Source organism: Pristiophorus japonicus, chromosome 4, assembly GCF_044704955.1.
Source record: "Pristiophorus japonicus isolate sPriJap1 chromosome 4, sPriJap1.hap1, whole genome shotgun sequence".
Taxonomy (NCBI): domain Eukaryota; kingdom Metazoa; phylum Chordata; class Chondrichthyes; family Pristiophoridae; genus Pristiophorus; species Pristiophorus japonicus.
This window is the reverse complement of record NC_091980.1, coordinates 33704636-33720947: the sequence shown is the minus strand read 5'-3', so window position 1 is coordinate 33720947 and position 16312 is coordinate 33704636. Positions and strand designations below refer to the sequence as shown.

General features: G+C 41.4%; 1 protein-coding gene across 2 annotated transcripts in view; it reads left to right on the top strand.

The window, feature by feature from the left end:
- Nucleotides 1–14500, top strand: part of lars1b (leucyl-tRNA synthetase 1b) — a 65831-nt gene extending 51331 nt beyond the window's left edge. For both annotated transcript variants that reach the window (XM_070878085.1, XM_070878086.1), the window contains 7 exons: nucleotides 1141–1281; nucleotides 3730–3840; nucleotides 6909–7019; nucleotides 8121–8225; nucleotides 9678–9773; nucleotides 10976–11108; nucleotides 14122–14500. In XM_070878085.1, the coding sequence (XP_070734186.1) occupies nucleotides 1141–1281; nucleotides 3730–3840; nucleotides 6909–7019; nucleotides 8121–8225; nucleotides 9678–9773; nucleotides 10976–11108; nucleotides 14122–14327 (903 nt within the window). In that variant the 3' untranslated portion in view covers nucleotides 14328–14500. The remainder of the gene's footprint in view (nucleotides 1–1140; nucleotides 1282–3729; nucleotides 3841–6908; nucleotides 7020–8120; nucleotides 8226–9677; nucleotides 9774–10975; nucleotides 11109–14121) is intronic.
- The last annotated feature ends 1812 nt before the right edge of the window (nucleotides 14501–16312 follow it).

Here is a 16312-nt window from a genome sequence, read left to right as displayed (position 1 = left end):
CTCAAGCAAACTTTCTGCTGATTGCTGCCGTGATTGGCCAACACTCCCTCCCTCCAAACCTGCAATCCTAAGTCTGCTGTCCCACGATCTGCCGCGTCTCCCCTTTGACCTATCCCCTCCCGGCTGCCAGTCTGACCCTGTCCCTAGTGATCTTTCCCTCCCTCACGATTTACCAGTCTGACCCCTGCCCCCTTTCTGCCTTGTGACCTTTCCCGGTTTCCAGGGACCGTCCCTCAATGATAATGAGATCCTGCTGTTAAATTCAGCAAGAACTCTGCATTCCTGGGATTTCTGAATTTTCCTCCCTCCTGTAAATATCAGGGCCATTGTCTTTTGACTCTACAAACTCCCACTCTATATCTGACTGGATCTGAATACGTGTAGCTACAACAAAACAAATCTTAACATCTCACCCAGTTCCTTATTTTCTTAATTAAAACAACAGAGACATTTCTCATCTTGGGATTCCTTGAAAGTTATGCTTGAAGGAAAACCAGGATGGGGAGTAGGTTCATACTCGTGACATTTCATTTGTGAGATCTTAATTTGAATCTGTCCAAATTGATGGGATGAAAGGAGTATCTTTAACAGCAGAAGGATCCTAATGAAAATGTCTTAGGACAGCCGTAACATGTTTCCTGGCACGTATAAGTCTAATGCACAAAATGCAGCTTGTCTGCACACCACAAGGTCCCACAAACAACATTGAGATTCTCAATGGTGTTATTGCTTGAGGGATAAATGTTGGCCAGGACACCAGGAGAGTAGTGTAATGGCCCTTTTATATCACCTGAGAGGGCAGACGAGGCATCAGTTTAACATTTCATCCAAAAGGGAGTTAGTGGGGATTGAACCCACAACCTTCTGCCTTTAGGTGAGGGTGCTACAATTGAGACAAGTGGTCTGGCTGGGTGTCCCAACTTTTGTGCAGATAGATCTACAAGTGAGGGATTCTTTTTTTAAATCCTACAAAATGAAAATTTACAGACTTGTATTTATTTCACTGAATTTTTGGATAAAATCATTTTAAGTCGTGTTCTGCATTGCATTCCTTTAAATAATTCACATGTGGCTACCATCTGTTCATATAGCTTGTGTTTAATATTACTGAATTTGAATCCCATACTTAACTCTTTGCAGGCTGAATCACTGATGAATGCAAGATGGCCAGTAGGTGGACCTGCAGATGAAATCCTTATTCGTTCATCTCAGTATCTAATGGAAACTGCACATGACGTTCGACTCCGTGCCAAGAATTTTATGGTTGCTGGAAAAGGAAAAGTAGGAAGAATTTACATCCACCACTATGATCTGTTTTAAAGTAAATCTCTGACTTCAGTTAAAAAGCACAAGCCTGCCCTTTATTGATTGAGCTCTCTTTCCTAAGCAAGATTCTTGGAATAGACAATGAGCAGATGAACCTGGCTCCCAAATTCCTACCAATGCGAATTAATGAGCCCGCTGCACAGTAGTGAGAAATGGCTTGGATGATATTTTTTTTCCTTCTCCCTTGCGGGGTGCAGTTTTCTGCTATTTGATCTCTGCTTTCACACAGTGGTGTAGCTGAGATTGGTAACTGTATGTGTTCAAAATGGCATGCCCAATTCATAAGTATGTGTGATAGGCATACGTGTTGTGATGCCTTGGTACCCACTGATCCCCACATGCATTTTCCCACTGTATCCATGCATTGAGGCTTGTTTGTGCCTATCCTGCCATCTGGTCGTCCCTTGAGGTTGTCTACTGGAACAGTTCATGAGAAAAGAGAGCAGACATTTGTCAATAAGGTTGATTTTCTGATCAGTTATGCCAGTTAAATGGATGTAACTGAATGGAAATATGGGCAGAGATCGCTTAGGCCAAATCTCTACCGATTTAGTGCTTCAATAACTTTCTTTTGGGTTCCCAGTTGTAACATTTAAATGAGGCCTCAATTACATCTGTTAGACTGCCACGCAAGTTAACACAATTTGAGCCGCGAGAATAGTACTGTCATAATCCTACCCATATTAAGTGGCCATCTAGGGTTGCCAGGGCTGCACTGTATGTGAAAGTGGATTTAAAGAGATGTTTGTTGCTGTATTGAATACTGTTAAATATCAGATAGCTACAGTCTTTTTAATTCATAGTTTCTTAATTCTGCTTATCTAATAGTTTAATTTTTTGCATTAAATTCTTTGTTTAAATTGCTTTGTTGAAATAGCTGGAATAATTTTGTTTTCTTGTACAAAAAAGCATCTTTGAATTATCAAAAGTAGACTGTACATCCAACTGTGCATCTTGCATACGACCTTGCTGTGAATTTTCAGCTTTAAAATAGTAAGGAGTAAAATTAAATATGTAGGTCAAGAAATATATTGAAAATAAAGGGCACTGATTTATAGTTTTCACAGAATGGTGAATAGAGTTGTGAAATTTTAAGCCTGAAACACCAGTAAAAACTCAAATACTAATAAATGCAGAATTTGACTTATTCAGTCGTTAGAAACCGGTGGCTCTAATGTTATCCCCATGCGGTATAAACACCCCAATTATAAAACATTGCATCCTCCCAACTCGCTTTGAGAAACACCACAAAAGACCTTCTGGCACATTAAAAATATTAAAAGCCTTCGTAAAAACTAACAACATTTTTGCCCTTGTATGCAGCCACCTTCTTTTGTGTGCTATACATCCTTTTAATTTTCTCCATCATACTCGTAAAATGAATCTCTTTCCAGTCAGAGGATAAACAAGCATCTGGACTGTCTCAACCACCCCAATGTCAAGCTCTCGACTCTAGGTCACTATAATGCCATGTTACGTAAATAAAACTAAACCCGCAAAATCATGGTGGGTCAATACATTAGCTGTTGTGGGTACTGATATCATACCGTCCAACAAATGCCTGATCAGAGGTCTGATCGGAAAATCTCAGCACAGTATTTCTATGAAGGTTCTGAAGTTGAGTAAAGTAGCCATAGTGTTTGGGATTGCATGTGTTGGAGCATCAATGAGGTAGAGTTGATAGGACATGTGTTCATGTGCCCAATTCTCCACAGGGAGTTCCCAATCTCATCAGTGACAGAAGAAGTTGCTGAGAATAACCTAGGTGCTTCCTTGCAGGAAATGGAGAAGGAAATATTGGTGAACCAATTAGCTGTAGATGCCCCTATAAGCCAGTTGAGTCAGTAGGGGAGGGTGACATACTGAAAGCTGCCTTCATATTCTGTTGTTTATGGAGAAAGTAATTTTGAGTAGTTTTTGACCTCCTTTATTTCTGTAATGTTTACTACTTTGGAATATTTTTCACACGCATATACCTGGCTTAATTTTCTCACATAATTTGCAGAGAGGGATTTGCACAAGGAGTAATAGAACAAACTACAGCTCCTACGTATCTACGGCTGTAATGTAATCGGCTCTGATAACATCCGAAACCACAAAAGCAAAATTTGAGAAATTTATAAATATCACCTCCACAAAAATAGATTGCATTGTTGAAATTTGCTCCCTGATTCCTGTCATTATTTTTTTCAATGTTCCTGGATTTATAAGTTCTATTTTTAAGCCATGTTTTATGCCACTGACCGTGTGAATTCTGATGTTTACTTCCTGATGTTGATGAAGCGGGTATTGACAAGTTTAACCTGCTGATGCCTAGGATGTATCTGAGTAGGTACCTGTGCTATGGGATATACCTGACTCGGCAAGTATTGTACATAACAGCTGTGAAATGTTCCATTGCAGAAAGGGGATGCAAAACCAGCACAGAAGCCTTCTCACTGCAATATCTATGTGGCAAAGAACTACCCTCCATGGCAGCACACTACACTTCTGCTGCTTCGCAAGCACTATGAGGCAAGTTTCAATGTTTCCTGATACAAGTTTTAATGTGAATCTTTTCAGTATCTCGACTCATCTGCCACCTTTATATTTTATAACACAAACCATTCCTTTAGTTGTATATAGACTCGCATTCACAATTAATGAACATTAAATCCCCTTAATGGTCTCTCCATTAGTACTGCTTAAAGTATCTAAGTAACTTAAAAAAAAAATCTGCTAGTAATGTTCAAATGTTTCATTTTCCCTTCTTCCTCGGTCCTGAAGTTTATTGTGAAATTTGTGCTGCTCCCCTTTTTTTTCCCAAAGGACTGGTTAATGCAGATCAGTAATCTCAGATGTAACATAATTCATGGGGATATTGGCGTTGAACAGCCTAAGTTGGACCATTGTGTTCTGTGATCCTCCAGTGGCGAATTTACACCACAATTTGCTGGAAAAATAATTAAAATATGTCGCAGTGAGCATAGTGGCGGATTGGGAGCTGCATGGCCAATGGATAGTTAAGAATTCATTTTGCGAGTTGAATTCTGAGAGAATTTCAACCTAATTTATTGGATTATTTATTTATATCCGGTAGCAAATTACTAAAAGATATAAATAGGAATAAATATAAGCATACAAGCAAAGATTATTAGGAAAATAACAGTTCTTCTGGACGCACACACTGTATGGCTGGGAGCTGTGGATTATAAGAAAAGTGTTGTGCTTTACCCATGATTGAAAACTGTCACCCAAATAGGCACTTTCAGAGTGGGGCAGAAATTGCCCCTCCCGCCGGAAAGCTGCGGCCATGGGGCAGCGCGGAATGGCCGCTGACTCTCCGTGGAAGGGCTGCCATTTTTAAAATTGCTTTACCCCAGGAGCGGAGTGATGTCCGGGACCGCTCCGCCTATTTTCCCGCCGCGGAGTGCATGCGCCGAACCCTTTCCGACTGGCAGGGACCCTCTCGCAAAATTGCCCCGCGGGAGAGGCCTAGCCGGTGTCCCGCACAGCTTTTTCTGTCGGTGCACTCTGTTAGAAATGGCTGCTCGGCTGCCCTTTAAAAGGGAGGGCACACATCCATGGCCGCCATATTATTTTTTTTTATCAGCTGACCACCAGGTCAGCCTGACAATTACGTCCCAGGGTTCAGCCGGACCGCCAACAGGCAGCCTGGCACTCCCTCTTGGCTGACCTGGCTGAAACCCTCCCTAGTGGCCCAGTGGACCTAACTAAAATATCTGCAGAGTTCGCAGCAGCCCTCCCCTTTAACTGGACGTTGTGACTTGTCAGCACGTCCGCATCACGCTGACATCATCAGCGATGCGCTGACATCATCAGCATAATGTTGATGACTGATCGAGGCAGCATTCCTGCTCGCTGCAAGGTCACTTCCTCCCCGTACTCGACCGGAACACCGCACCGTGGAGGAATTTCTCCGGTATCACCGCCCCAGTCCATGGGGCGGAGAAAAACTTTTAAAAAACGGTAGGTGCGCCCCGCTTCGGGTGGAGGGCAATTTCTACCCCAGAGTGTTTCAGGGATTAACCTAGTTTTTTCGATTACAGTATCTGTGACAAATAAGTATCACTAACATAAAAATGTGTATTATATTAAACCTTCAAAAATATGGTTTTTCCTTTGATCAAGAGTTCAGATAGCAACTTTATTATAATGCCAAAAACTGAAGTTTCCTTTTTTTAACTGCGTCCCTGTATACTCAGCCCACCAGTGCCATTCTGCAATGATGTATGTAGCAATGACGATCTCAGTGGCTTTAATTTAGTAAACTCCATCTCCATTGCTTTTAATGTGGACGTAACAAGTAATAAAGTTACTGACTCCATAATTTCCTGGGACTTTTGCGTTGTAAATCGAGCCCTGTGATGTTGATGTGCCATTACAATGGTACAGATCTCCAGGAAACTCCGGGCCTGCCAACTCAACTAAAAATGTCAGTTCAGGAATTTAAATGTTTTCACCACTGAGGCTTTGATAAGCACACAGTTAACTGTCAGAATTTCTGAAGTATGTTGTTGGGTCATGCAGTTTACATTTGCACTATTATCCAACAAGTTACCAAGAGCAAACAGCCATGTGGCCTGATGTAAGTGGGCAGTTTTCCAATTGTCAAGTCATTTTCATTGATAAACTGCACTTTATCTAAAATGAGGTTAAGCACAGAGACTGACCAAGTTGATGGATTTCCAGAGTGAAAGTTTTTGTAATTAGATATAAAGATTAACATTCTATTAGCCTTTTTGATTACATTTTGTAGCTGATCACTACATTTTAATGATCTGTGTATATGGACCTCTAAATCTCTTTGGACCTCCGCTGTTCCTAGCTTTTCACCATTTAAATAATATAGGTACTCGGATTTATCCTTTTTTGGTCCAAAATGGATGACCTCACACTTTCCTGCTTTGAAATCCATCTGCCACAGTTTTGCCCACTCACTTAATCTGTCAATGTCTCCTTATAATTTTATGCTCCATCTACATTACTACATCAATCTTTGTATCATGGACAAACTTGGATATATGGCTCTCTGTTGTGTTATCTAAGTCATTACTAAATATAGTGAATAGTTGAGGCCCAAGCACAGATCCATGTGGGGCGCAATGAGGTGAGTGACCAGTTAGCTTGTTTGTTTTTTAAGTAGTGCTGTGTGAGCATGCCTCACTATAAAGTGAGATTGGAAAATCATCATTTCTCTCGCTCTCGTTTGCACTTATCCACATCCTGTATCCCCGGCACAAATAATATTTATAGGTTAATTATAAGCTACTATCTTAAGGACACCTTGAGGATTATAATCAACCAGTTCAGCTGTCCCAGCCTTGGATGGTTTTCAATTTGAGGCAAGTTTACAAAATTCTACATTTTGATGTGGTAAAGTTGATGTATAAACTGATATTTTCACTGTATCTTATTGATTTTATAAAAGTTTAATGTTCATAATTTATTTTAATAAATTGAATACATTTTGGTACAAATGCTCCATAAATAATGAACTCTATTTTAAGTATTTCAGATATTCTGTACAAATGAAAATGCTTGAAAAAGCTTTGACTCCACTGTGAATGATTATATTCTAGAAAAATGACGGTCAACTGCCCGACAATAAAATCATTGCAGGTGAATTGAAAGACCTGCCCGAGCTGAAGAAGTATATGAAGAAAGTCATGCCATTTGTTGCTATGATCAAGGTAAATACTTAGATATCAGGGTATGATGTGTGTGTTTATCATGAGTTTAGGCACAGCTATGTTTGTCCTGGTACAGGTTATAGTGAAGATTGGAGGAGACTGAGTCCCATCCCCACATGTTTTGGTGAACTATATCAATCCTAGATAAATGCACGCTTTAAATTAATTTTTATGTCTCTGTAACCTCCAGCCTTACAACGCTTTGGGAATTCTTGTATTCTTCTAGTTCTGGCCTCTCAAAATCTCCTTGCCCCACCATTAGTGGCCGAGCCTTCAGCCAGCTAGGCTCAAAGCTCTGGAATTCTCTGCCTCTCCTCATACAAGACCCTCGTTAAAACCTATCTCTTTGACCAAGCTTTTGGTCACCCCGCTTGATATCCCCTTTTTGCTCGGTGTCAATTTTTTGTCAGATTACACTTCTGTGAAGAGCGTTGGGATACTTTTTGATATTAAATACGCTATATAAATGCGTCAACCATCCCTAATTACGTACTTTGTTTGACTCATTTTGACTCATCCTGAGCAACCTGCTTAGATTTCAACAGTCCCTTCTGCTCTGATATTGTTTGCTTACCTCTAGGTAAGCATAATCATTATTATAAGCTTACTTATAGAAGAGACTAGAAGAAAACACTGAATACTGCTAGTCTGAAATAAAACAGAAAATGTTCGAATTGTACATGAGGTCAATCAGTATTTGAAAGAGAGGCTAACATTTTGGGTGGGATTCTTTAATGAAAAAAATAATCATTTGTACAGATATAAAGGCACTTCCATGCACAGGATAATTTATTATAAATTAATACATTATAATTGGTGTAATTTGAACCAGAAGTGTGGCAGTGAAGAATTCATTCGTTTACAACAGTGTTAAATTGAGTGTGGCTAGTTTTATTTTCAGGGGAAAGGACGCATTCTCGCCACAGGAATAATCTGCCCATTTCTTTCACTCCTTAATAGTGGCAAGCTCATGGAGTACTGCAGATACTTCAAACCACATGAGCCTGTAGCTCCCTTGTTCAGCCCCAGGAGCAGCAGTTATCTCTGAATATGCCTACTCATGATACTGCAGTATTTGCTTTCATTTTTTTTTTACTATAGGAAAACCTGGAGAAGAATGGGCCTCGAGTTCTTGACCTGGAACTAGAGTTTGATGAACGAACTGTCTTGATGGAGAACATTGTCTATTTAACAAACTCGCTGGAGGCAAGTCCCACTGAAAGAGCTACTGTGGCAGAAAGTCAGTAACAAGTGTCCATGATCTGATCGTTTTTGAGGAAACAAATAATAGCTAGGATCAGTGATGGGTGCTGAAAAGAACTTCCAGCACAAATCTGGCTGCTGCCTGCTATTGGCGTGTGCCCTCATGCACTACAAGTATAAAGATGAGTGGGCGCTTTGTATAGTGGAGGTACCCTCTGGCAGTTTGGGGGAGATAACATTGTAGCTACTTTGCATTTGCGGAATGGAAAAATGTTAGAACATTCCTATCAAGTTCCCAGTGTTTTTACAGAGAAAATACCAATTTGAAAGTGAATTTTTCTCACTTGCTGTGAGAACAGCTATTTACTGCTGCAGAGAGACTGCGGGCAATGTATGTCACCAAGTGAAATGCATATATGGAAATTATAAGCCGTAACACAAAGGCTTTTTTCACTGAGAAAATTCATTACATGGGTTTTAAGTAGTGATTAAGCACTAAACGTAACTGATGTACATTAATTATCATCCAGCACTCTGAAATTAAACATTAGGAGATAGAGACGGACAGTAGATTCCTGAGTAGCAGAGGGGGAGGGGGAAGTTCTCATTTCCCTGAGGCGGGGAACTGTTTCCAGTGACAGAAGAATTGGTAACCAGTGGACACAAATTTAAGATGATTGACAAAAGAGCCAGAGGTAACATAAGGAAACATTTTTTACACAGCGTGTTATCATGATCTGGAATGCACTGCCTGAAAGGGTAGTGAAAACAGATTCAGTAATAACATTCAAAAGAACAGTGGATACATTCTTGAATGGAAAAAATTTACAGGGCTATGGGGAAAGAGCAGGCGAGCGGGACTAATTGGATAGCTTTACCAAAGAGCTGGCAAAGGCAGGATGGGTCAAATGGCCGCCTCCTGTGTGAAAGGGGGGAAATTCCCAACTGTGAGTACGGGAGGAAGAGTTGGGGATCGGGAGGTGAGACTTAAGTAAAAATTAACTGGCTGAAAATGAAGTGTATCCCTGGCATGCATTGTGGCTCTTTGTATTCCAAACGTTGTGCATGTACACTGACACTTGTTAATTTAAAGCTACTATTCTGAAATTGTTGAGCTTTGTGGATGGTCCTGCAGTGTTTGTGTTCTCGACTTGGGGCTTGCACACAAAGAATCACAATGCATGTTTGAATTGTGCTCAGTAGACTGGAGATTTCTTTTAACTGCAATGATGTAACATTCCACGGAAAGTTTGATGGCATAAATTGCTTCAGTTGCTCCAGCAGAGACATGGGGAGATTCATGGCAGAGGTGTAATGTAAGGAAACTACAGACAGAAAATTCTTTCTCTTGGTGACCTAAACCCAGTCTGATGATCAAAAAAGGAAAGGTGGAACATGAAACTTTGAATACTTGAGTAATGAGGATATTTAATGGTGATCTCCCTCCTGTCATAGCTGGACCATATTGACGTGTTGTTTGCAACAGAGGCAGATGATAAAATCCGAGAAGAGTGCTGTCCAGGAAAGCCTTTCTGTGCATTTAGAACAGAGGTAAGATGAAGGAATGATGCATCAAACTAGCTCTGGTTATTTAGAACAGGGGTGTGATGTGGGAGACGGCTGTCCACGCAGATATATTTTTACAATAGACTCAAGTCCAGAGAAGTTGGTTATATTTGACTAACTGCAGCTTGGAATGTTCCCTGTTCTGAGATATCCTTAAATATGGAACAGAAGCACCACAGTTGATGCCAAGAGCCAGGATTAATTATGAGGCTGTACAACCTATTCTCATCCTGCGTTTTGTTTGTGCCCACTTGAGATTTTTACCAACTAGTTTAGTGGTAGAACTGTATATGTGTCACAAACTTAAAAGAAGCTCACATGAATTCTGCCTCTGCCTCCCCACCCCACCCCCCAAATTCTTCTCTTTCCCTCCACTCCCTGCACATGCACGCACACATTTTTTATTTGAAAGGGTAGGAAGGTAAGCTTCATCCTCTGAATGAGGGTACGAGAGCATTGTGGTTATGTTACTGGACTAGTAATCCAGAGGTCTGGACTAATAATCCAGAGACACGAGTTCAAATCTCATCACGGCAGCTGGGGAATTTAAATTCAGTTAATTAAATACACGCTTTTTTAAAATTCCAGATATATCACTAATGGTGACCATGAAACAACCTGATTGTTGTAAAAACCCATCTGGTCCACTAATGTCTTTCAGGGAATGAAACCTGGCCTATATGTGACTCCAGACCCACAGCAATGTGATATAGCCTAGCAAGCCACTCAGTTGTACCAAACCACTATGACAAAGTCAGCACTATGGGAGAACCAGTAAAGTTCAAGAAGGTCACTCACCACCAATTGGGGATGGGCAATAAATGGTGGTTTTGCCAGTGACACCCATATCGCACAATGGATACATAAAAAAAAAAAATAAGCTCCTCCTCCGATTTCGATTCTACTTTGGGAGAAATGCCTGTTTATGACAAACTTTCCTGTAGATGAGAATGGGAAATCACTGAACAAGGAAGTGAGTTGGTCATGCTGCTTTTTGACATAATGGTGGACTAACATGACATAATGGTGGACTAACATGACAAGCCACTGAGTCTTCTGAACTTTGACTGTCCTGTTGCATTTGGGATTCTGAGGATCCTTTTGGAGAGACCCTACAAGCAGGATTTTGAAGTGCACAGCTTTGTTTTGAAATCCATTTGTTGAATTGTTTCTGTGCTTGTTCACAGCCTAGTGTGTCCCTGTTCTTGGTGAACCCCCAGCCAGCAAATGGACATTTCTCTACAAGCATTGACATCCGACAGGGTGATAAAAAGGACACTGTAGTTCGAAGACTAATGAAGATTGACAAGGGTATTAAAGGTATGACTGAGTTTAAGGGGCCGAAATTGCCCACGGCCTGAAATGAATGGTTGCTACAGCTCTTGAAGTGTTCCATCTACCCAAGTGCATGCGCCGGATGATCTGGATAAATTCAGCTTTTTGGTTGATGTTTCCAGTTGGGGCGGTGTTGTTGTGGGGAGAGGGGCGGAAGTGCGGTCGGATCGGAGTAGCCACCACCAGCTGATGTCATCGTGCTGGCGCGTCGCAACATCCCTCTCCCTCAGTTAAAGTGGAGGGCCGCTGCGAAATCTGCAGCCACTTTAGGGAGGAACGGCCCGGCCGAACCCGTGGCCATAATTGTCGGCCCGACTTGGCAGCCGTGCCGCCAAGCCCGTGGCGGTGACGGTCCCGAGGGGCAATTTTCGAAAGGGGCAATTACCTGCCGGGCAATTTCGGGAAGGGGTCGCTGCCAGTCAGTAAGGGGTCGGCTCGTGCACAACGCAGCAGGAAAACGGCTGGGGTGTTCCCCTACACCGCTGCAAAACTGAGGAAGGGCAATGTCTAAAATGGCAGCCTCTCTGCGGGGACTTGCTGGCCAGTGCGCTCCAACCTGTGGCCACCGCTTTCAGGCGGCCACGGGCCTTATAGAAAGTGGTAATTTCAGCCCCTAACAGCCTTGTTAATTCCCAGTTTATACTATTCATGAAATTATTAGTCAGTATTTTCATTTTTTTAAGCCTAATTTTTTAAAGTTTTAATCCTGTTTTTAAACCCAAACTACATGCTTGGTGGGGGAAAAACGGATATGCTGCCAATCAATGTTCCCGTTAAGCTGTGCGGCTGCGCAGCCTTCTGGAGGTCCCGCGCAGGCTCCTCATCAGCTTTCAAATGGAAAAAAAAACGTTTAACCAATTGAAGGGGCCCCGCACCCAAAAGAAATGAGAGTGAACATTGCCGCCAATCCCTTGGTATAGACAGCTAACTGGCGATGCAGTGTCCTAGTATGATTTGCCCTCTGATTCCTTTTTAAAGAAAAACTGCTCCTTCATTCCTCTCCGCAACACTTTTTGAGCTTGTGAATGCTGTGTGGGTAGTTCCAGGTACCGTCCCGCATTGTCCCCTTTTGTGCCGCAGCATAACGATTTAGCAACAACAACAATTTATATTTATATAGCGCCTTTATTGTCCCAAGGCCCTTCACAGGAAGGGTATTATTAGATAAAAATTTGATACCGAGCCGCATAAGTAGAAATTAGCACAGGTGACGAAAATCCGCACAGGATATAGACAGGCTGAATGAATGGGCAAAAATTTTGCAGATGGAGTATAATGTGACAAAATGTGAGGTTATCCACTTTGGCAGAAAAAAATAGAAAAGCAAATTATAATTTAAATGGAGAAAAATTGCAAAGTGCTGCAGTAGAGAGGGACCTGGGGGTCCTTGTGCATGAAACACACAAAGTTAGTATGCAGGTACAGCAAGTAATCAGGAAGGCAAATGGAATGTTGGTTTTTATTGCAAGGGGGATAGAGTATAAAAGCAGAGAAGTCCTGCTACAACTGTACAGGGTATTGGTGAGGCCACACCTGGAGTACTGCGTACAGTTTTGGTCTCCGTATTTAAGGAAGGATATACTTGCATTGGAGGCTATTCAGAGAAGGTTCACTAGGTTGATTCCGGAGATGAGGGGGTTGACTTATGAAGATAGGCTGAGTAGTTTGGGCCCATACTCATTGGAGTTCAGAAGAATGAGAGGTGATCTTATTGAAACTTATAAAATAATGAGGGGGCTCGACAAGGTGGATGCAGAGAGGATATTTCCACTCATAGAGGAAACTAAAAGTAGGGGACATAGTCTTAGAATTAGGGGCTTATTAAAACTGAGATGAGGAGGAATTTCCTCCCTGAGGGTTGTAAATCTGTGGAATTCTCTGCCCCAGAGAGCTGTGGAAGCTGGGTCATTGAATATATTTAAGGTGGAGATAGACAGATTTTTGAGCGATAAGGGAATAAAGGGTTATGGGGAGTGGGCAGGGAAGTGGAGCTGAGTCCATGATCAGATGAGCCATGATCTTATTGAATGGCAGAGCAGGCTCGAGGGGTCAAATGGCCTACTCCTGTTCCTATTTCTTATATTCTTAACAACAACATTTGGGGCTTTTTGTCAGGACTGTATTTGTGATCGAGGATTGTTGCCAGTGCTTGCTCCTTACTATGCAGAATGATGCATTTATTAAACAGAAAATCAGATTGCATGTTAGCTCGTTTTTACATAAAGTGTACAGCACTGAAACAGGCCATTCAGCCCAACTGGTCTATGCTGGCATTTACGTGCCACAAAAATCTTTCCCAGACCTCTTCATCTAACCCTGTCAGCATATCCTTCTATTCCTTTCTCCCTCATGCACTTATCTAGCTTCCCCTGAAATACATCTATGCTATTTGCTGTAAAAATATATATAATGTAGAACATACATACATATATATGTAATTTTGATGGCTATCATAAAAACAGGATACAAGAGGGATCAATTAACAATCTACTTATAACGTCAATGAATGAATGATGAGCTTATATTATTACATAAGCCAATCAGTGCTGCTTTAGCAGAGACCTGGGAACTGATCAATTGGTGAATGAAAGGTGCTGTGAGAGAAGGGCTGAAATCAACAGGGAGAAAAATAGCCGCCTATGTAAAAGTTTTAAAAAGTACAATAACTCCAATACATGAACTGCTAGTTTTAGTGTAACTCATTGCTCTCTGTGTATTTTTTATATTTACTAAGTGATTAAAATTAAGGTAATAATCAGATTTTGGTCTCAGTTGTGAATAAACTTAACATTTTACAAAGCATGTGTTCAGGGAAGTTGAGATATTTGCTGAGCCAGAGAAGTGAGGAAAGCTTTAAACTGAGACATGTTACTTGTAAGTCTACACAAAGCATATTCATCCTGCCAGATTGCTTAACTAAAATGCCAACTTTTAATTGTACAATAACATGATGTCCATTGCAACAGATTAAAAAAACATTTAATTGTCTGTTTTATAGATCTTACAAGAGTGAAGCTGATGCGGTATGAAGACCCTGTACTGGGTCCACGAAGGGTCCCAGTCCTTGGGAAGGAATCCATGGGTAAAGTGGCCATTTCTGAGAAAGCGTCCTTTCACATAGACTTGTCTGTGAAGAAGATCCAGCTGACTGACAATGGCTCAAAACTTGATGTGGGTGATACTTTGATCTACCTGGTACATTGATGCACAACAGAATAAAGGCCCTTGTCTTCACCTCAGTTGTCAGCTGTAATACTTCTCGATTGACATTGACCTTTCTGCCATCACCTTTATATTTCATTGCAAACATTATACATTTTAATTATGCAATTAAATTGTAAATGAATAGAATGGACAAATAAAATGAAATAAGAATACTGCCATGGATGTTTTACTGATTACTGTTTTCTGCGGTTTGTCAGCAGAGTGTCATACCTGGAAACAGGGAGTCACATGCTTGAATTGATAAGTGGGGAATTAAGGCAGGTTCCCAGAGAATGCGCAGGCCTCTTGGAACCTGCCAGTAGGCAGTGCTAAACAAATGGAAGCATTACTCCGCTGTTCCCTGCCTCTTGTGAGAAACTGTCTTTAATTGAACAAAGTTCTGAGACTGCACTTGCAAAGGCACCAAGATTGATTGCTGTATGTGGCGTCATTGTGATATCGTTGAGCTTTCAGACCCTATAGATTCTTCCCACGGTAGAAGCCCATGGAATTGAGGGCAAATTATTGACCTGGTTAGGAAATTGGCTGAGCGGCAGGAGACAGAGTCGGGTTAATGGGTAGATACTTAAATTGGCAGGATGTGACTAGTAATGTCCCGCAAGGATCTGTTGGGGCCTCAATTATTCCCCGTATTAATTAACATCTTAGATGATGGCATAGAAGTCATATATCCAGATTTGCCGATGACACAAAGATAAGCGGCATTGTAGGCAGTGTAGATGAAGGCATACAATTACAAAGGGTTATTGATAGATTAAGTGAATAGGCAAAACTGGCAAATGGATTTCGATGTCAGCAAATGTGAGGTCATCCACTTTGGACCTAAAAAGGATAGAAGAGGGTACTTTCTAAATGGTGAATAGATAAAAACAGTGGAGATCCGAAGAGACTTGGTGGGTGCAGGTACATGCATCATTAAAATGTCATGAACAGGTACAGAAAATAATCAAAAAGGCTAATAGAATGTTGGCCTTTATATCCAGAGGACTAGAATACAAGTGGGTAGAAGTTATGCTGCAGCTATACAAAGCCCTGGTTAGACCACACCTGGAGCACTGTGAGCAGTTCTGGGCCCCACACCTTAGGAAGGATATATTGACCTCGGAAGGAATGCAGCGTAGGTTTACCAGAATGATGCACGGACTTTAAGGGTTAAGTTACGAGGAGAGATTACACAAACTAGGGTTGTATTCCCGAGAATTTAGAAGGTTGGGTGATCTGATCAAAGTTTTCAGGATATTAAGGGGAACAGGTAGGGTAGATGGAGAGAAACTGTTCCTGTTGGTTGGGGATTCTAGGACTAAGGGGCATAGTCTAAAAATTAGAGCCAGACCTTTCAGGAGTGAAATTAGGAAATACTTCTACACACAAGTGGTAGAAGTTTGGAACTCTTCTGCAAATGACAATTGATGCTAGATCAATTATTGGTTTTAAATCTGAGGTTGATGGCTTTTTGTTAACTAAAAGCATTAAGGGATATGGGCATATGGAGTTAGGTAGCAAATTAGCCACGATCTCATTGAATGGCAGAAAAAGCTCGAGGGGCTTAATGGCCTACTCCTGTTTCTATGTTCCTCTGTGTGGATTTTCCAGTGTCCTCAGTGTATGATGCCCAGCTATTGGCATACAGTTAAACCAACACCTAAAAACAGATGATCTGATCATTATCACATTGCTGTTTCTGGAACCTTGCTGTGCGCAAATTGGCTGCTGCTTTTCTTACGTTACAGCAGTGACTGCATTTCAAAAGCACTTCATTGGCTGTAAAGCACTTGAAATGTCCTGAGGTCGTGAAAGGTGCTATATAAATGCAAGTTGGTCTTTAGTGGACTGAACAGTGCTGATGCACACTGGGAAATTCGAGTTCAGTGCAAAGGCACGATCCAAGTTTAGCTCAAACAGTCACAGCTCTGGCAAAAATATTAAGTCTAAGAATGGGCTTTTGGGAGAGGCTGAGCCCATCA